Source organism: Cervus canadensis, chromosome 2, assembly GCF_019320065.1.
Source record: "Cervus canadensis isolate Bull #8, Minnesota chromosome 2, ASM1932006v1, whole genome shotgun sequence".
NCBI lineage: Eukaryota > Metazoa > Chordata > Mammalia > Artiodactyla > Cervidae > Cervus > Cervus canadensis.
The window spans coordinates 107,819,689-107,836,517 of record NC_057387.1 but is presented as its reverse complement, the minus strand read 5'-3'; the positions used below and the strand labels follow the sequence as shown (position 1 = coordinate 107,836,517).

At 44.4% G+C, this 16,829-nt stretch overlaps 1 protein-coding gene across 1 annotated transcript in view; it reads right to left on the bottom strand.

Moving 5' to 3' along the window:
* Positions 1–9,327, bottom strand: part of LOC122437277 (UDP-glucuronosyltransferase 1A1-like) — a 141,252-nt gene extending 131,925 nt beyond the window's left edge. Inside the window, exon 1 of the mRNA XM_043462039.1 lies at positions 8,413–9,327. Within this exon, the coding sequence (XP_043317974.1) occupies positions 8,413–9,273 (861 nt within the window). The 5' untranslated portion in view covers positions 9,274–9,327. The remainder of the gene's footprint in view (positions 1–8,412) is intronic.
* Positions 9,328–16,829: the final 7,502 nt, after the last annotated feature.

Genomic DNA, 16,829 nt, shown 5'->3' with positions numbered 1-16,829 from the left:
CCCTTCTAGCCTCTCATGATTTACCCTTTTTATAATGATGTTGTTGTTATTGTCGTCATTTAGTTGCTAAGCTCTATCTGAATCTTTTGTGACCTCATGGACTGTATGTAGCCCACCAGGCTGCTCTGTCCATGGGATTTCCCAGGCAAGAACACAGGAGTGGGGTGCCATTTCCTTCTCCAGGGGATCCTCCTGACCCAGGAATCGAATATATATCTCCTGCATTGGCAGGCAGATTCTTTACCACTGTGCCACCTGGGAAGCCCCGTGGGGGTAATGTCTACCCAAGTGATCTATTAGATAGTATTACCAACTCAATAAACACGAATCTGAGCAAACTCCAGGAGTCAGTGAGGACAGAGGAGCCTGTCTTGCCACAGTCCATGGGGTCAGAAAGAGTTGGAAAAGACTTGGTGACTGAACAACACCAACAAAATGATTTGTTTTAGAAATTAAAATCACTTTAAAAAATGACTCCTCATTAACTGATTTAAGATAATAAGTCCATTCTGGGTTAGGATAAATAGCATATTAAAGAAAAATACCTGCATTTCCCAAAACAAACAAACAAGAAAAGAGAAGAGTGACACTGTTTTACTTTTTTTTTTTTTTTTTGCAAGTGACAGCTTACAGATTTAAACGATTACAGATTATACTGTCACTGACCAGCTTCCTCTCCCAAAAGAGTCAGTGTTCTTTTGGTGTTCTACTGCATGTGCTCACGTCCCCACGGGAGCTAGCACGTGGTGAGAGCACTGGAGTATGAGTCAGAAAGCCGGGACTGACTTCCAGCTCTGCCACCCATCAGTCCAGGGTGTGACCTGGCTCTTGATTTTCATGTTAGCACTGCGTGATTTACTGCTGAGTAGAGGGAGTCCAAAGATGACGGGTGTGGGAGGTAGGCTTTCCAAGTGAGAGGTGGTTCCTAGCAGAACTCAAACAGACTCGCCCAGGACTACTCACGCACAGCTGAACTGGCACGCAAGGGCCTGTCCTAACCTAGCCTCGTGGGCTCAGGAAGCATGTTGGGACTTAAGGAAAGAGAAGAAGCCCCAAGAAATGGCATGGAAGGGGTGGTGCAAGCACAACCTGGTCCCAGGAGCCCAGCCAAATCGCAAATTCATTGCAACATCCCAGGGAGGAAAGTGCCAGCAGGGTTTCCCACTCACAGTGATCAGAGTCGGGAAAGGAGAGCATCCTGGTGTGTGTCCATCAGGGTGGCACAGAGACCCTGATGGTCCCAAGGGGAGCAGAGTGAGTCAGAGTCCACCCTCCAAGGCAGGCGGGACCTGTTCTTTGCAAGAACAGCGCTTCTAGAGGGAGGAAGACTGAAGGAAGTGTGTGGAGGTGGACGCAGCAAGATGCCCTGCAAACCTCAGGCTCCTCAGCCCAGGCCCCATCCAGCGGAGGACCACCCTGGGCCCTTCCTAGCAGAACTCTGCTCTGGTCTCTGAGTTGCTGGACAGGAGGCTTAGCTATGGGGCCTGTTCTTATTCCCAGCAGGCCCAAAGGGTCATACAAGGAGACAGGAGATGAAAGAAAGAAACTAACACCACTTTGTAAAATGTCACCAGAGAGATAACCTTGCAAACTAAGAAGGGAGTGTGTAGAAGACGGTTTCTATTAATAAGAATGATGTGTGTGTATGCATGTGCATGTGTAAGAATAAGACAGCAGGAAGAAGAATCTAGAGTGTCTGCCAGTCACAGCAAGGGAGAGGGGAGATCCTAAGGGTGAGCCACCCTGGAGGGCCAGGCCTGATCTAGGTAGTGCTGTGAGACCCCCTGTGTCCTGGGGCATCACTGAGTGTCAAGGTGGAAAGCCAACCTTTACTCGAGGTCTCCTGAAGACCCAACCACTGAGTTTAGGGCGTGTATCCATGGTGGGCTACAGTCCATGGGGTGGCAAAGATCAGACACAACTGAGCAAGTAAGCACAGCATCCACAGGGAGAAGGGGGCAGATCCTGGGATGGAAGCTGAGATGCCCCTAAAATTAAATGGAGGACCCCTGGCATTTTGAGTAGAGGGAAGGTGAAAAGGTCTCTGTGTATGTGGAGGGGGTGATGTCATGATAGAAAGAAGATGATTAGAAAGGTTGACCCTTGAATTACCTGCAGCTCATGATAAAGAGGGGTTGGATCTACAAGATTTAAAAGGTCCTGCAAAGTGTTTGAGGCCTGAAAAAAGACATTTACTAAATCCAGAATCTAAAAAGAGCAAAATCAAACTAATAAAATGCTATACAAATATAACCTCAGGTCGGTTGGTCCACTGTGTTTCAGCTCATCAAGTGACAGTGACAGAATATGTGATGTGGCATACGAGGGCAATTTAATCCATTTGCTAGGCTGCGGGGTGGGGACCCCTGAAGTCAGAGTGCTCTGGGCCCAGGTCTTGGCACAGGTCCCAAAGGGTCAAGTCTGAATCACCCATGGATAGGCCAGTCCTGGCAAATATGGTTTGCTCAGCCTGATGTCTCTGGCGGGCACACATCCTACCATAGGGACCTTGTCTGTGACTTCCAGGGTGGGGTGGGGGGAGTGTGTGTGGCATCATTGTGGGTGGGGGCCCCAGGAGCCAGCAGTAAAGAGGAGGGGGGGGCACAGGTCACTCAGCAGCCATGACAGAGGACTACTCAGAAGGGACAGAAAATTGGACTTCCACTTCCTGCATTTGCTAGACTAAGGAGACGAGACATGGGGGAAGGGGGAAGAGCGTGCCTGGGTTTCAGTGTGAAATGCCTCGTGATATTTGGGTTTGGGCTGCACTGCTTGGCACAGTCTCTCCCCACCTCTTCCTAAGGTCACTCACCTGGCAAGACACCCCAGTGTCCGTTCTCTGTGTACCCTCCGCTCATCACGTGCTTTTTACCATTTGTAATCAATCAATACCTGCTCCCCATTGGACGGCAACTTCCATCAGGCAGTCATGTTCATTTGTAGGTGCCACGTCCCCAGTTCTTAACCAGGCACATAGAAGACTCTCAATAGATATCTGTTCAATGAAGGATCTTTTATGATAACAAAAAAAGTGCCAACTGCATGTTATTCTGAGTACCGAAAAAGCAACAAATATCATATCCACTGCGAGATTAGAGAGCCATGAGATAGACGTCAAGCCCACCCTGGGAAAATTTCACTGCATATAACTTCCCCAAAGGTCACAGGCAGGGCACTTCCCAAGAGTCTCCAGTCTGCACAAGGAGACAGTCAAGGGCAAGGTTAGGCCCTTGGCCCCTAAAAGTGCAATGTCTGGGCTCATTGTACATGAATGTTTAGAGCAGCATTAGTCATAAGAGCCAAAAAAAAGTGAAAACAACCCAAATGTCCATCAACTAATGAACAGATGAATAGGTATGTATGCCCATACGATGGAATATTATTCAGCCATAAAAAGAAATGAAATAGCAATACATTCCTACAAAGCAAATAAACCTTGAAAAGTAGCTGAAAGAAGCCAGTCACAAAGCACCTATACTGAATGATTCCATTCTTGTGAAATATCCATAACAGGCAAATCCATAGAGACAAAAAGTAGATTAGTGCTTGCCAGGCCCTGGGGAAGAGGGGGATGGATTGCCAAGGGCTATGGGATGTCCTTTTGAAGTGAGGAAGTCATCTGGAATTAGATAATGATGGTGATTACTTACACCTTCCAGTATACCAAAGACCATTGACTGGATATTTTAAAAGGGTGAACTTTATGATATGTAAAGTATATCTTAATTAAAAAAAAAAAAAGAATGTTTGAGTTGGAATCCTGCTTTCTCCCACCCACTAGAAGTGTGACCACAGGCAACTCACTCAACCTCTCTGTGCCTCAGTTTCAGTATCTGCAAAACGGGCTGGGAACAATGCCAATCTATGTTGGCTTTCATTGTATTTAATTTCTAAACTCTCCCTAAGGGTACTCTATCCATCTGAGGGTTAAATAATTCATAGGAGGTTTCCAACAAGAGGAGAACACTGGCATCTGATCATGTTTCAAAAATTGTGATGGTTGGAAATCATTGTCCTGGGAAATACCTAGCATCACCCAGTTTTGGGGTTATAGCTGTCACCAATTCTTTGCTGCACGCTAGGTACTCTACATGCATTATCATATTTGATCTGGAAGAGAGTTCTGTGTGCTGTGTGTGCATGCTAAGTCAGTTCCGTTGTATCTGACTCTTTGTGACCCCATGGACTATAGCCCACAGGCTCCTCTGTCCATGGGATTCCCCAGGCAGGAGTACTGGAGTGGGTTGCCATTTCCTCCTCCAGGGGATCTTCCCAACCCACACAGGATCAAACCCATATCTCTTACGTCTCCTGCATTGGCACGAGGGTTCTTTATTTTTAGCACCACCTGGGAACCCCAACTTACTGAACAGATGCAATACATACTCAGCAGCAGCTCTCCATTACCCAGGGGGCAGGGAAGAACACTGGTTTATAGCTACAGAGAAGATGGTAGCGAGAGAGGGCTGGGGGAACCTGGGCTCTCCGACCACATCCTCTGTGTTCCCAGCTCTTTCTATGTGCCTCTGGGCAAAACTTCACTGCCTCTCTTCAGTACTGAAAGCGCCATGTCTTGAGTCAGACATTGGGATGCCCTTTCTTGTTGCCCTCTGTGTGGGAGGATTTATGATGAGAAAGTGATATAGGAAAACATGGGTGGAAAGGAGGTAGAGAAGACAGATGTAATAGAGATAGGAAGTAACAGGGGAGCTGCAGGGAAGAGGGAGGCAGGAGACAGTAAAGGAGCAAGTGTTTCGGGGAAGAAGTCAGCTCTGACTGCATGTTGGAACTGTTTCTTGGACTTGCTTTTCATTGCTTTTGTTATTATAATCATACTTCACAGCTTCCTTCAGAGAATCCTGCCCCTCTGCCTGATGGTCAAGCTAAAGCGCCTTTGTTCAGAACCCTGTCCACCTGTGGATGGCAGGAAGGGGAAAATGAACACATCCCCTGCCTGAGGCTTGCCATTCTAGGAGATGTTTGCAAGATTAATGGCCTTTTTGCTTTGCTTCCTCACCTTCCCCCCATCTCTGATCTGTAAGAGAAACTAGCATTCTGACCCTGACAAGATGGTTATTTTGAGGTGCTAGTCTGCCATCTTCTCAGCCAGCTGGCTTTCCAGACAAAGTCTCTTCCTTGCCTCAACACCTCATCTCTCGGATTCATTGGCCTATCGTGCAGTGAGCAGGGTGAGCTTGCACTCGGTAACAGAAGTATCCAGAGGGATCGTGAGTGACATCTTGAGTCACGCCTACATATCTATCAGCTGACCTCAACTGAGGTTCTCATGCTCCTGAAGATCTGCACTGAGTCCAACAACCACTCAGCCTTCTGCTGAGAGCCCCTGGCCCTTCCCAAGCAGAGTGCTGCCTCCCGACTCCTGTTTGCAGCTTCTGGACTTGCCTTAAGTCTTCAGGATATTCATTTATTTCAGATCGGGCATAGGATTCAGTTCCTTGGTGCCACTCACCCCACCAGAGCAACTCTAAATGCCAGGCTGTTTCATGTACCAAAACATCTATGAAGGCCAAGTGTCTCTAAGGTAGAGCTTAGCTTGGTTGTGAAAGGGAGAAAGAGGATTCCAGAAAGAGGAACAGCAGGTATGAGGGCCCCAAAGTGGAACGGTGTGAAAGACTGGAAGCAGGCAGTGGGGTTGGAACATAAAAGAAGAGGATGTGGCTGGCTGGGCGGGAAGGACCTAGAAGACAGAGAGCTTTATCAACGGCACCAAGGATGTCTCGGAGCCGCAATTCGACACAAAAGATAGGAGGTGGAAACTTGTCCAATTTCATCCCTACTTGTCACCTGGTCCAAGTTCCCTCAGGACCTCGGAAAGCCACAGCAGACACAGGAGAGCATGACTTTGCATTCAGACCAAAGTCAAAATCACTCAAAGTAGAGCAGTCAGACGAAGGCTGCCATCTGCAGTGATGCAATACCAACCACACAGCGCTTCGGATACCGTGTGCTTGTCCAAAGAGGGGAATCTGGGTCAATCAAACCTACACTAACTTCCAGTTCATAGGAACAAGATAAACACGGCCACAAGAGAGCCTTCAGACAAACTAGAACATGAAACATTCTACAAGACACTGATCCAGTTACTACAACAAGCAATTGCTAAAAGGGAGGAGACGGTTATAGTTAGAAGAAATGATCCAATGTGGGAAATATGTTTGTATCCTGATTCAAACCAATCCGCTCTTAAAAGACATTTTTTTCCACTTTAAAAAATTCACCATCTTAATCATTTCAAACTGCACAGGAGAAATACAAGATGTCCATAAGTTTTTTCATGAAATTTTGCTTTTGTAGTTATGCTATATCCAAGGATCTTGGTTAAAGGGTCTTCTCTGAGGTCAGAATTCTCTCTGATAATTATGCTTACTTTATATTTGTACTTACAAATATATATGTTTTTAATTTTATATGCACTATATTATATATAATTTATATAAATGTAAATAAATTTACAATATATGAATTTTAAAAACCTATATATTGCCTTTCAGATATATGAAACCTTTCAAATACATGTAATCCTTTAATAGATATGGAAAACCATTTATTTTATAGACGTTGAGTTGGCCAAAAAGTTCATTTTTAGTTTTTTAGAAAAAGACTTTACAGAAAAACCCAAACGAACTTTTAGCCAACCCAGTATAGACATATGTAACCAAACATATAAAGCCATATATGGTTCAACATGTTTTATAGCTCTCTCTCTGTAAGAGGTAGATACAAAATCCATATGGCTTTACATATCTCTACACCCCTCTGGGTGACCTATGAACCACAATGGACTGGGCATGGTTTCAGGATGGCACAGTACCCCACCCTCAGATAGAGGGTGCAGATGGCGCTGGGTGGTGCCTGGGGTTGCCACAGAAACTGGTCAAAGGGGAGAGGGGGAGAGGCACAGCCTCTCTGAGTCCTGCAGTTTGGGCCCAGAGCTGACCAGAAGGACTCAGGTTATCTCCCTAACGTTTTAAATTTAAATGGATTACTACTCTGAGTAACCTTGCCTTGTACCAGGAGCATCTACTTACTCTAATACATTTCTTATTAACAAGTGATGCAGTACTGTTTTCAGGGTGAATAGAGCATTATAACATATCTAAAACTCACATTTTCCTGCTAGACTCCCCGCTTCTTACTTACTTGTCTCACCTCTGACTTTACCCTGGGGAGCCAGCAATCTTGTTCCCCTCTTCAAAAGATACTGAAAAATCTTGAGTGGCCTGATTTTGTATGGCCCATGAACTAAGAATGGTTGTAACATTTTTGAAGAGTTATAAGTAATCAAAGGAGGAAGTCCTTGGCGGTCCAGTTGTTAGGACACTGAGTTATTACTGCCAAGGGCCCTGGTCAGAAAACTAAGATCCCACAAGCTGCCCAGGCAAGAAAACAAACAAAGACTAGCTTACAGAGATAAAAGCAAGAAGTCAGAAATATATGCAGGTAAAGAAATTAAGGATACAGTCTTGCTTATAAAAGAAAAAGTGGGAAAAACCATCAATATCTACCAGCATTGGTTAGCTGAACAAACTATGATGCATTCAAAGTAAAGAATTTTATGCAACTACTTAAAAGAGTGTGACAGGGACCTCCCTGGTGGTCCCGTGGTTAAGAATCCGCCTTTCAACGCAGGGGATGCGTGTTCCACCCCTGGTTTGGGAACTAAGATCCCACATACAACAGAGGAATTAAGCCAGCATGCCACAACTACTTAGCCTGTGAGCCACAAATAAAGAGCCCTCGAGCGGTAATTCAAGATCCTGCATGACGCAACAAAAATACCATATGCTGCAGTTAAGACCTGATGCAGCAAAATAATAAATAAATATTTTTAAAAATAAAAAATTTTAAAATAAAAAAAATGACACATTTGCATATATACTGACTGAGAAGATGCACACAATTGGCAAGAGAAAAAAGCAAGGTAAGGAATGATATGTCCTGTCTGATAGTATATTGTGTTTTAATAAATGGCTGTGAGAAGTTACATGAGATACATGCACTTATATAAAATAATTTCAGAAAAACTGGAAGAGATGCATACAAAACCGCTAAAAGCATTTTCCTATAGGGGGTAGCATTGGGTCAACAAAAGGGAAGTTTCATTTCTTATTGAAATTTTTTAGCATTTTTTTTCAAAAACAGTATTTAAAAATGCAGCCTAGAAATTATAAACAATCACATCAATCGTATACACATACTTAGCAAAGAAGGAGCTTTGTAAAATTTGATAATGCACAATTAGATGAACTGGCACAAAATACTTTGTTCAACCGGAAAGAAATTACAAATGCTAAGGATATAAATGATAAATCACAATTTACTAAGGCATCTTTTTCTTTAAACGTCCAAAGCCACATTAATCTTCAATATGCTAAAGGAGAAGTAACTTACCTCTGACAACGGCTTTAGATTGGACTCCTGACAGTTGATGCCACCGATGAAGACCACGTTGGGCATCACTGGTCTGGGATAGTCCAAAACAAAGTCATTTCGTAACAACCAAACTGATGCTTGACTGAAGAGCTCAGATGTTGTGATAGGCGTCTGGAGAATCTCAGAGGCAATTTCTTCAACATTTTTGTAAAAATAGTGGCAAAATAAACGTTCCTCTAAGTGCCGGATAAGATTCCAAACTCTCTGCTCAAAAGTCATGGCATCAGAGAATTCCAAAAAAGCTCTCGGAACATAAGAAAGGGCCAGGGGACTCTGAGTGCTTTCTTCAAAATAATGGCAGAAAACTCCCCTGGTGAAGATCACAGATGGGAGTGAGAGATACTTGGCTATAATCAAACCACACATATCAAAAGGATCTAGAAACACTGCATCAAAAGAACCCTCTTCTAAGTATTTTACTAATTTCTTGTCCTCAAACAAGCTCTTACAGCGTGAAAAAAAGTAATCAAAAACTGTGTTGGCTGAACTTATTAACATAGGAAGTAGACTCTGTGGCCGAACTTTCCACTGAAAATCAGAGAATTTCCTGAACTCAACGTTCAAATCCTCCAGAGTGTAAGCCGTGTGATAAGTCTTTACTATAACATTGGATGAATTGCTCAGGTGCCAACTCACCTCTGGTATGACTAGGACCATCTGATGCCCCCTTTGGGAGAGTTTCTCCACCACTGAACGCATGGTAAACCAGTGGCTCCCATCCATGGGTACCACCAGCAGCTTGCCCGCCCCAGCGAAGCCTGGTGTCAGCAGCAGGAACACACACAGAGGAAAGAAGCCGGTTAACATTGCAGGAGCCATCGGATAACTGCAGCCCAGACCAATCCAGCTGCCTGGATTCTAAGCTCAGGTAACGTGAGCAGTAGAAGCTCAGGAATAAAAGCCACCTCAAGAGAGGGCGTGTATTTAGACATTCATTAAAAAAAAAAAAAAAAAAAAAATGACAGTCATTGCCAATGATTTACTCAGAAGGAAGATAATGAGTGAGGAGCATTTGCTGAAAACAGGTAGTGGTATGCTTTCCAGATGAGATAGCTTTTGATCTTTGCCATGGGCAGCAGCATTGCCCTGCAATTCCCTTTCAGAAACAGAATTCTTAAGCCATGCTTTTGGAATCTGAAGACTCAGAAAGGTAAAAAGGAAAGTAAATTTCAATCAAGTTGGTTTTGCAATTTGTCCCAAAGGAAAATTTGGATTGTTATCTTCAGATTACCAAAGATTCTTTGCCCAGAAAGTGATTGACACCCCAGATTCCAAGGAAAGATCTGAAGCCCCTTGCCACTGACCTCCTCACTGGCAGTGAACTTGAGGTTCACAGGAGTCTCTACTATGACTGATGTTACTGAAATCAACTTAAAAACACAATTAAATTTGCATACACTTATTAGTTCTGGCTAAAATTATGAACACTGACCATACTGCATGTTGATGAACACATGGAAAATCTGGACCTCTCATAGACTGCTGGTGAGCCTATACAGAGGTTTGGCGGTTTCTTAAAAAGATAAATATATCGAATGCCATATAACCCAGCAGACAAATATATTGAATGCCATATAACCTATCATTCATAGGTATTTATCCATCAGAAAAGAAGGCATACTATTACCAGTAAAACTGGATGTGCCTCCTGGTGAGCGTTGAGCCAAAAGATACAACCAAGCCAAAATCAGAAGAAAAAGGGATTTATTACTTGCAGCAAGTAATGAGAAAACTGGAGATTTTGCCCAAAACCATGTCTCCCCAACAGCCAAGCTGGGGAAGCTTCAAGCTAAAGGTACATGCATATTCACAAAGGGGCACGAGCAGAGGAGAATTTAGCAAAGAATTGAAGCGAAGGTCAACAGTCTTAGTTGACTGATGTCAGAAGAGGTCAACATGGTCATTCCTTACTCCATGTGGTGGGGACCCTGGCTCCTTCAGAACTCAGAGATAAGTGTCAGATTGTTCTGTCTCCCCTTGAGGAGGAACATGGAGTGTTTTATGGTTAAACTTTATATCTTGGCTGCTTTTCCTTTGCGCCTTCATCCCTTCACTTCCCTTAACTCGTTATTGACCAGGGCATTTTTGCAGAAACTAATGCCTGTGGCCAGTGGTTTGTTATGTAACTGACATTGATACGTCTCTGGTCATTAATGTTCCATAACAGAAAACAAAATTCTCCAAGCCAGGCTTCAGCAATACATGAACCATAAAATTCCAGATGTTCAAACTGGTTTTAGAAAAGGCAGAGGAACCAGAGATCAAATTGCCAACATCTGCTGGATCATTGAAAAAGCAAGAGAGTTCCAGAAAAACATCTATTTCTGCTTTATTGACTATGCCAAAGCCTTTGACTGTGTGGATCACAACAAACTGTGGAAAATTCTGAAAGAGATGGGAATACCAGACCACCTGACTTGCCTCTTGAGAAATCTGTAGGTCTGTTGCAGGTCAAGAAGCAACAGTTAGAACTGGACATGGAACAACAGACTGGTTCCAAATAGGGAAAGGAGTACGTCAAGGCTGTATATTGTCACCCTGCTTATATAACTTATATGCAGAGTACATCATGAGAAACGCTGGGCTGGAGGAAGCAAAAGCTGGAATCAAGATTGCCAGGAGAAATATCAATAACGAGATATGCAGATGCCACCACCCTTATGGCAGAAAGTGAAGAAAAACTAAAGAGCCTCTTGATGAAAGTGAAAGAGGAGTGAAAAAGTTGGCTTAAAGCTCAACATTCAGAAAACTAAGATCATGGCATCTGGTCCCATCACTTCATGGCAAATAGATGGGGAAACAGTGGAAACAGTGACAGACTTTATTTTGAGGGGCTCCAAAATCACTGCACATGGTGATTGCAGCCATGAAATGAAAAGACACTTACTCCTTGGAAGAAAAGTTATGACCAACCTAGACAGCATATTAAAAATCAGAGACATTACTTTGTCAACAAAGGTCTGTCTAGTCAAGGCTATGGTTTTTCCAGTGGTCATGTATGGATGTGAGAGTTGGACTATAAAGAAAGCTAAGCACCAAAGAATTGATGCTTTTGAACTGTGGTGTTGGAGAAGACTCTTGAGAGGCCCTTGGACTACAAGGAGATCCAACCAATCCATCCTAAAGGAGCTCAGTCCTGAATCTTCATTGGAAGGACTGATGTTGAAGCTGAAACTCCAATACTTTGGCCACCTGATTCGAAGAGCTGACTCATTTGAAAAGACTCTGATGCTGGGAAAGATTGAGGGCAGGAGGAGAAGGGGATGACAGAGGATGAGATGGTTGGATGGCATCACTGACTCAAAGGACATGAGTTTGGGTAAACTCCAGGAGTTGGTGATGGACAGGGAGACCTGGCATGCTGCGGTTCATGGGGTCGCAAAGAGTCGGACACGACTGAGCGACTGAACTGAACTGCACTGAACAGAAAACATATTACTTTGTCTCCTGTTAATCAAGTGTTTATTAATTACTGGGCTATCAATAATCATGCATTTATTAATCAGGGCTTCCCCGATGGCTCAGACAGTAAAGAATCTGCTTGCAGTGTGTGAAACCCAGGTTCGATCCCTGGGTTGGGAAGATCCCTGGAGAAGGGAATGGCAACTGTAAGGTAAAGGAACTAGAGAAGGCGAGGTTTGGAAAAAGAACGAGCCCGGCACTTGACAGGAACACATCACCTTTAGTGAGGCGAGAAGGGGCCGCAGCCAGATTAGTGAGCTGCGCGCTATGTCAAGAGGAGAGCAGATATATAGAGAAAACATATACATGCGGAGATACGTTGTTTTGAGGGGGTCTGTTTTTCCTCATGATTATTTATGATCAGTTAGCTTTCAACAACTGGGGCAAGGAATTCCTGATACTGGCCGGAGACTGGGATAACCTAGGAACTGAAAGTAATCAATCTTAGTGTCCATTCCTTTCTTTGGGGGAGAAAGTTCTTTATTCTGCCCATAGAATGGTGGGGAGGACCTGGAGGGGAGTTTTAACTCCAGGCTATTTTGAGCCATGTAGCTTTCCTTCATTCCAGACCCTAAGGAATATATAAAAAGAGGAATAGGCGTTGTCCATGTTCAGGGTGTCTTCATGCTGGTAAATGAGGGTCGGGGGTTTGTGGTCTGGGAGGAAGGAAGTCTAAGGCCTGTAGTGCTGATTTTCTATCCTAGCTGCCAGGGTCTCAAGAAGAAGAACAGTCTTGACTTGATCTTGAGAAATGGCTTGGATTCGGTTCTGGAGAAATCCCTAGAAAAGATTAAACAAACAAGATCCAAATGTGAATAGGAGGATAATAAATATGAATGGTCCGAGAAGGGGCAAAACCCAAGGCATCCGGTTCCAATCTGTCAACCATGATTGCCAGGAGTTGCTTAATCTCTGGCCGATTCGAGAGGCTTGATCTGTAAAGTTTTTTGCAGCTTCCTAGACAACACCTAACTGGTTGGCATAGAAGCAGCAGGATTTGTCCAGAAAAGGGCACAAACCTCCCTTTTCTGCAGTTAGTAGATCTAATCCCCTTCTATTTTGTAACACTATGGCCGCCAAGGAATTGAGATAATTTTGGATAGTTATTAGACCTTGGGCTATTTCCTGGAGGCTGTCTGATAGGTCTTTAGATAGTACATGGTAGCTTTGGACAGAGATGGTTAGGCTGGCAGTTCCTGTTCCAATTCCAGCCGCTATTCCTAGTCCCACTAAGAGAGGAGTGAAACAAATGGCTCGTTTCATTCGCTTGTGAATGAGAGGAATAGGTAGGGGTTGATCATTGGGAGCTATAAAAATGTTTGGACTGGAGTATACCAGGGTGCAGGTTCCAGTCCAATTAGTAGGTAAACAGAGGTATGTAAACGCCTCACACAAGAAAAACAGGTCAGGTGTCACAATACAACAGCTGAAGTTGATGGCAAAGAAGAGTCAGAGGCTGCGGGGGAGGTGGTTGATCATTCATTCAAGAACAGTCAGGGACCCCACTAAGGTGGCCCCAATGATGGGAGAAGTGGAGAAGTATGCTGAGGGAAACCACCCTGTAAAGGTAAAAGAGTGTCCTGTAGGATCAGAAACATTATATACAGCTTTCCCAGTGGCAAAGAGTAAAGTGGAGGTATGGTTACACGTGGGTTCAAGGAGTACGCCCACAGGTTGGTCGTATGAACCGTTTTGGGAGTTTCTAAATATGCAAAAAAGAGTTGGTTGTAATAGTGTTACTCTTAGCCATAGTGCCTCCTATTGGAGGTTTTCTGTTGTAGAAGGGAAGGTCAGTGAGTAAAGATTCTAAGAGATTGTCCGAATTCCAGATTTGATCATTAGTGTGAAGATATTTAAGATATGAGATGAATAAAGGCTCCCCACAGTATGAGTGGTGTATGGATATGTTACCAGCAGTCCAATCGAGGATGGATGTGGGATGGGCTGAATCTCCCAGAGATTCCAGATATATCTCCCAGACATATCCAGGAGTCTTCAGCCAATTGTGGGTTAGAAGCATTGAGGAAAGTATGGGTTAAATTAAGGGTCCGGAATAGATAGCTAAGGTTAGGATTATGAAAGAGTTCTTGGGTCAGAGGAAAGAAAGAAGATAAGAAGATGTTTACCAACATTTAGGGAAGTGACTATAAGATAGACTATTATGGAAAAGAATTGGACTTCAAAAGGGTAAAAGTTATAAAAGGTTCCCTGCAGCCACAGGGTGAAGATGTAATCTTCAACTTGTTTGAATGTGGATCCTTGAGGACTCTCGACACAGATATCTGCCAGGAGTTGTTCCAGAAATAATCATAGCCGTGAAACCAATAGGCTCATCTGTCATCAGTTGAGGCCGGTGGAAGCCATGAGAATTTTAGAGTTGTAGGACCTGTGTGAGAAACTTGATAAGGATTAGTCTGGTAAGCATTCTCATCATTGGGCTGCAAAACCTTTTTTAGTCGAGTAATGTGCACCCAGGGGGTGATTTCTTTTAATTTTGCAGCGATAGGGGTCAGCAGAATTACTGTATAGGGTCCTTGCCATTTTGGGGTTAGACCTGAGTGGGACTGAACTGTCATACAGACTTTGTCTCCTATTTGGAGGGATGGGTATGGGAGATTGGGATGTGGTTGAGGGAGTAGGTTTTCCATATGTTGCCAAAGGGCATCTCGTATCTGGGCAAGTAAGGAAAAAGGAAGGTGGGATGAGAGTTTGGGGCTGTCATGGGAGGGGGGGAATCCTAAAGGTATTATGGGCTTCCCTTACATGGCCTTGAATGGACTGATTGATATTTAGAGGGTTTTTTGGTAAGGCCCGGACCTTTAAGAGGGCTAAAGGGAGGAGTTTGGTCTAATCTTGATGAAGTTCGATTGTTAATTTGGTCAGAGTTTCTTTTAGGACTCGGCTGGCTCTCTCAACCTTACCGGAGGAGGACCGGGGGTGGTAAGGAATGTGAAACTTCCAAGGAATTTGAAGGGCTCTTGCAATACTTTGGGTGATTTAGGATGAGAACTCAGGCCCATTGTCAGACTGGAGGGAGAAAGACAATCCAAACCTGGGAGGGATTTCAGCAAGAATAAGGCGAGCCACAGTAGGGGCTCATTTGTTAGTAGTCGGGAAAGCGTCAATCCATCCAGAAAATGTATCTATGAAGACTAGGAGGAATTTAACCCTTTTTACAGGTGGCATGTGGGTGAAAATCTACCTGCCAGTCTTGTGTGGGAAGATGTCCGCGAATTTGGTGGGTGGGGAAAGGGGGGGGGGCGAATGTTAGAATTAGGGTTTGTCCACTGACAAGTGGTACAAATTTAGGTCAGATTATTTAAATAAGTCACATCGTCCTTAGCCAGCTCAATAAAGTTCTGAAGGAAAGTCTTAAGTACTTTTGCAGAGGGGTGAAAAGGGGAATGTAAATATGAAAGTAATGTGTGGATGTTAGGCTCGTCAATCTGGGTTATAGTAAAGACAGGACTAACAGAGGCGGGCTGCCGCTTTGCTTCATGATCTGCTATATTGTTATAAAAGGAGATAGCGCCATGTCGCTGATGTCCCCTGCAATGTATTACAGCAGCTTGTTTTGGGAGCTGAACCGCATGGAGGAGTTCAGAAATAATGGAAGCATTGAGAATAGGTGTGCCCTTCTGAGTCAGGAATCCACTCTCCCTCCAGATTATAATGTTATAATGTAATATGTTATAAACATATTTGGAGTCAGTGTAAATGTTTACCTTCTGGTCTTTGCTTAGGGTCAAAGCTTGTGTAAGAGCTATCAGTTCAGCCTGCTGTGAGGATGTGTGAGCTGGGAGTGTGGCTGATTTGATGAGGTGGGGGGGATAACTTTGCCGGGCTGTCTCTGAACTATAGCATATCCAGCCCCAAATGGGGCTTGTTTTTGGGCAGTGCCATCTTATGAACCAGGATGGGACTTTGGGGTCAGTAAGGGGCTGATCGGTTATATGCTCAAAGGGGTTAAGTGTCATATCTAGGGTTGGACACAGTCATGAGATAGGTGTTCTACTTCTGGATCTTGTGTGGAGAGTAAGCTAGCAGGATTAAGAGGTTTACAAGGCATGAAAGAAAGGGATGGGTCGAGGAGGTGTGTGTGGAGGATCTGTAGTCAAGCAGGGGGCAGAGAAAGGAAAGCCTGATGAGAGAGTAAATCTTTGAAGGAATGAGGAGAGCATAATTTAAAGGAGTGTTTTGGGTTAGTTTTGAGGCTTCGGGTATTAAGAAGATAGTTGCAGCTAAGGCCTGGAGACAAGGTGGCCATACAAACATCATGAGATCGAGTTGTTTGAATAAGTAAGTTAGAGATCCCCATATGTCCCCTCGTTTCTGGCACAGAATCTCTAAGGCGTGTCCTTGTCGAGAATGTACAAAAAGGAAAAAAGGCCGGAGGGTTCCCTGGGAGTCCAGAAAGGACGATGGTCTATGGTGCCCTAGAGTACCGTCTGAGCTCACCTGGGCTACTGGGTCAGGTGAGAATTCGTGGTGGATGGAGGGAGGTCAAATGGCAAAAGGCCTGTGTCCTGGAGTGGGTTGGTCTCACGAAAAAGAGAGTGGAGAGAAAAGAGGAAGAGAGAGAAAGAGAGAGAGGCCAATATTCTTCGGGGTACGTGGAAAACCAATAAAGTCCTTACACAGACAGGGCTTGGACCGCTCAGGAAGGCGCAGGGCGTCCTCTTGAGGAGGTCTTGAAAGCCCGGGTGGGAAAGTGAGCCCAGCAGGCTTCCACGCTCCTGAGAGTTGGCCGTGAAGAATGAGAATGAGAAGGAACCTCAGCCTCCCAGGTTTCTGAAAGGTCACGCTGATCGCAGGCGGGAAGGCGCCAGCCAGAAAATGCTGACAGAGAAGCCCTCCGCCGAAAGGTCTCAGATAAGCCCCAGGGACAGACATCCACCAATCAACAGCCCGTT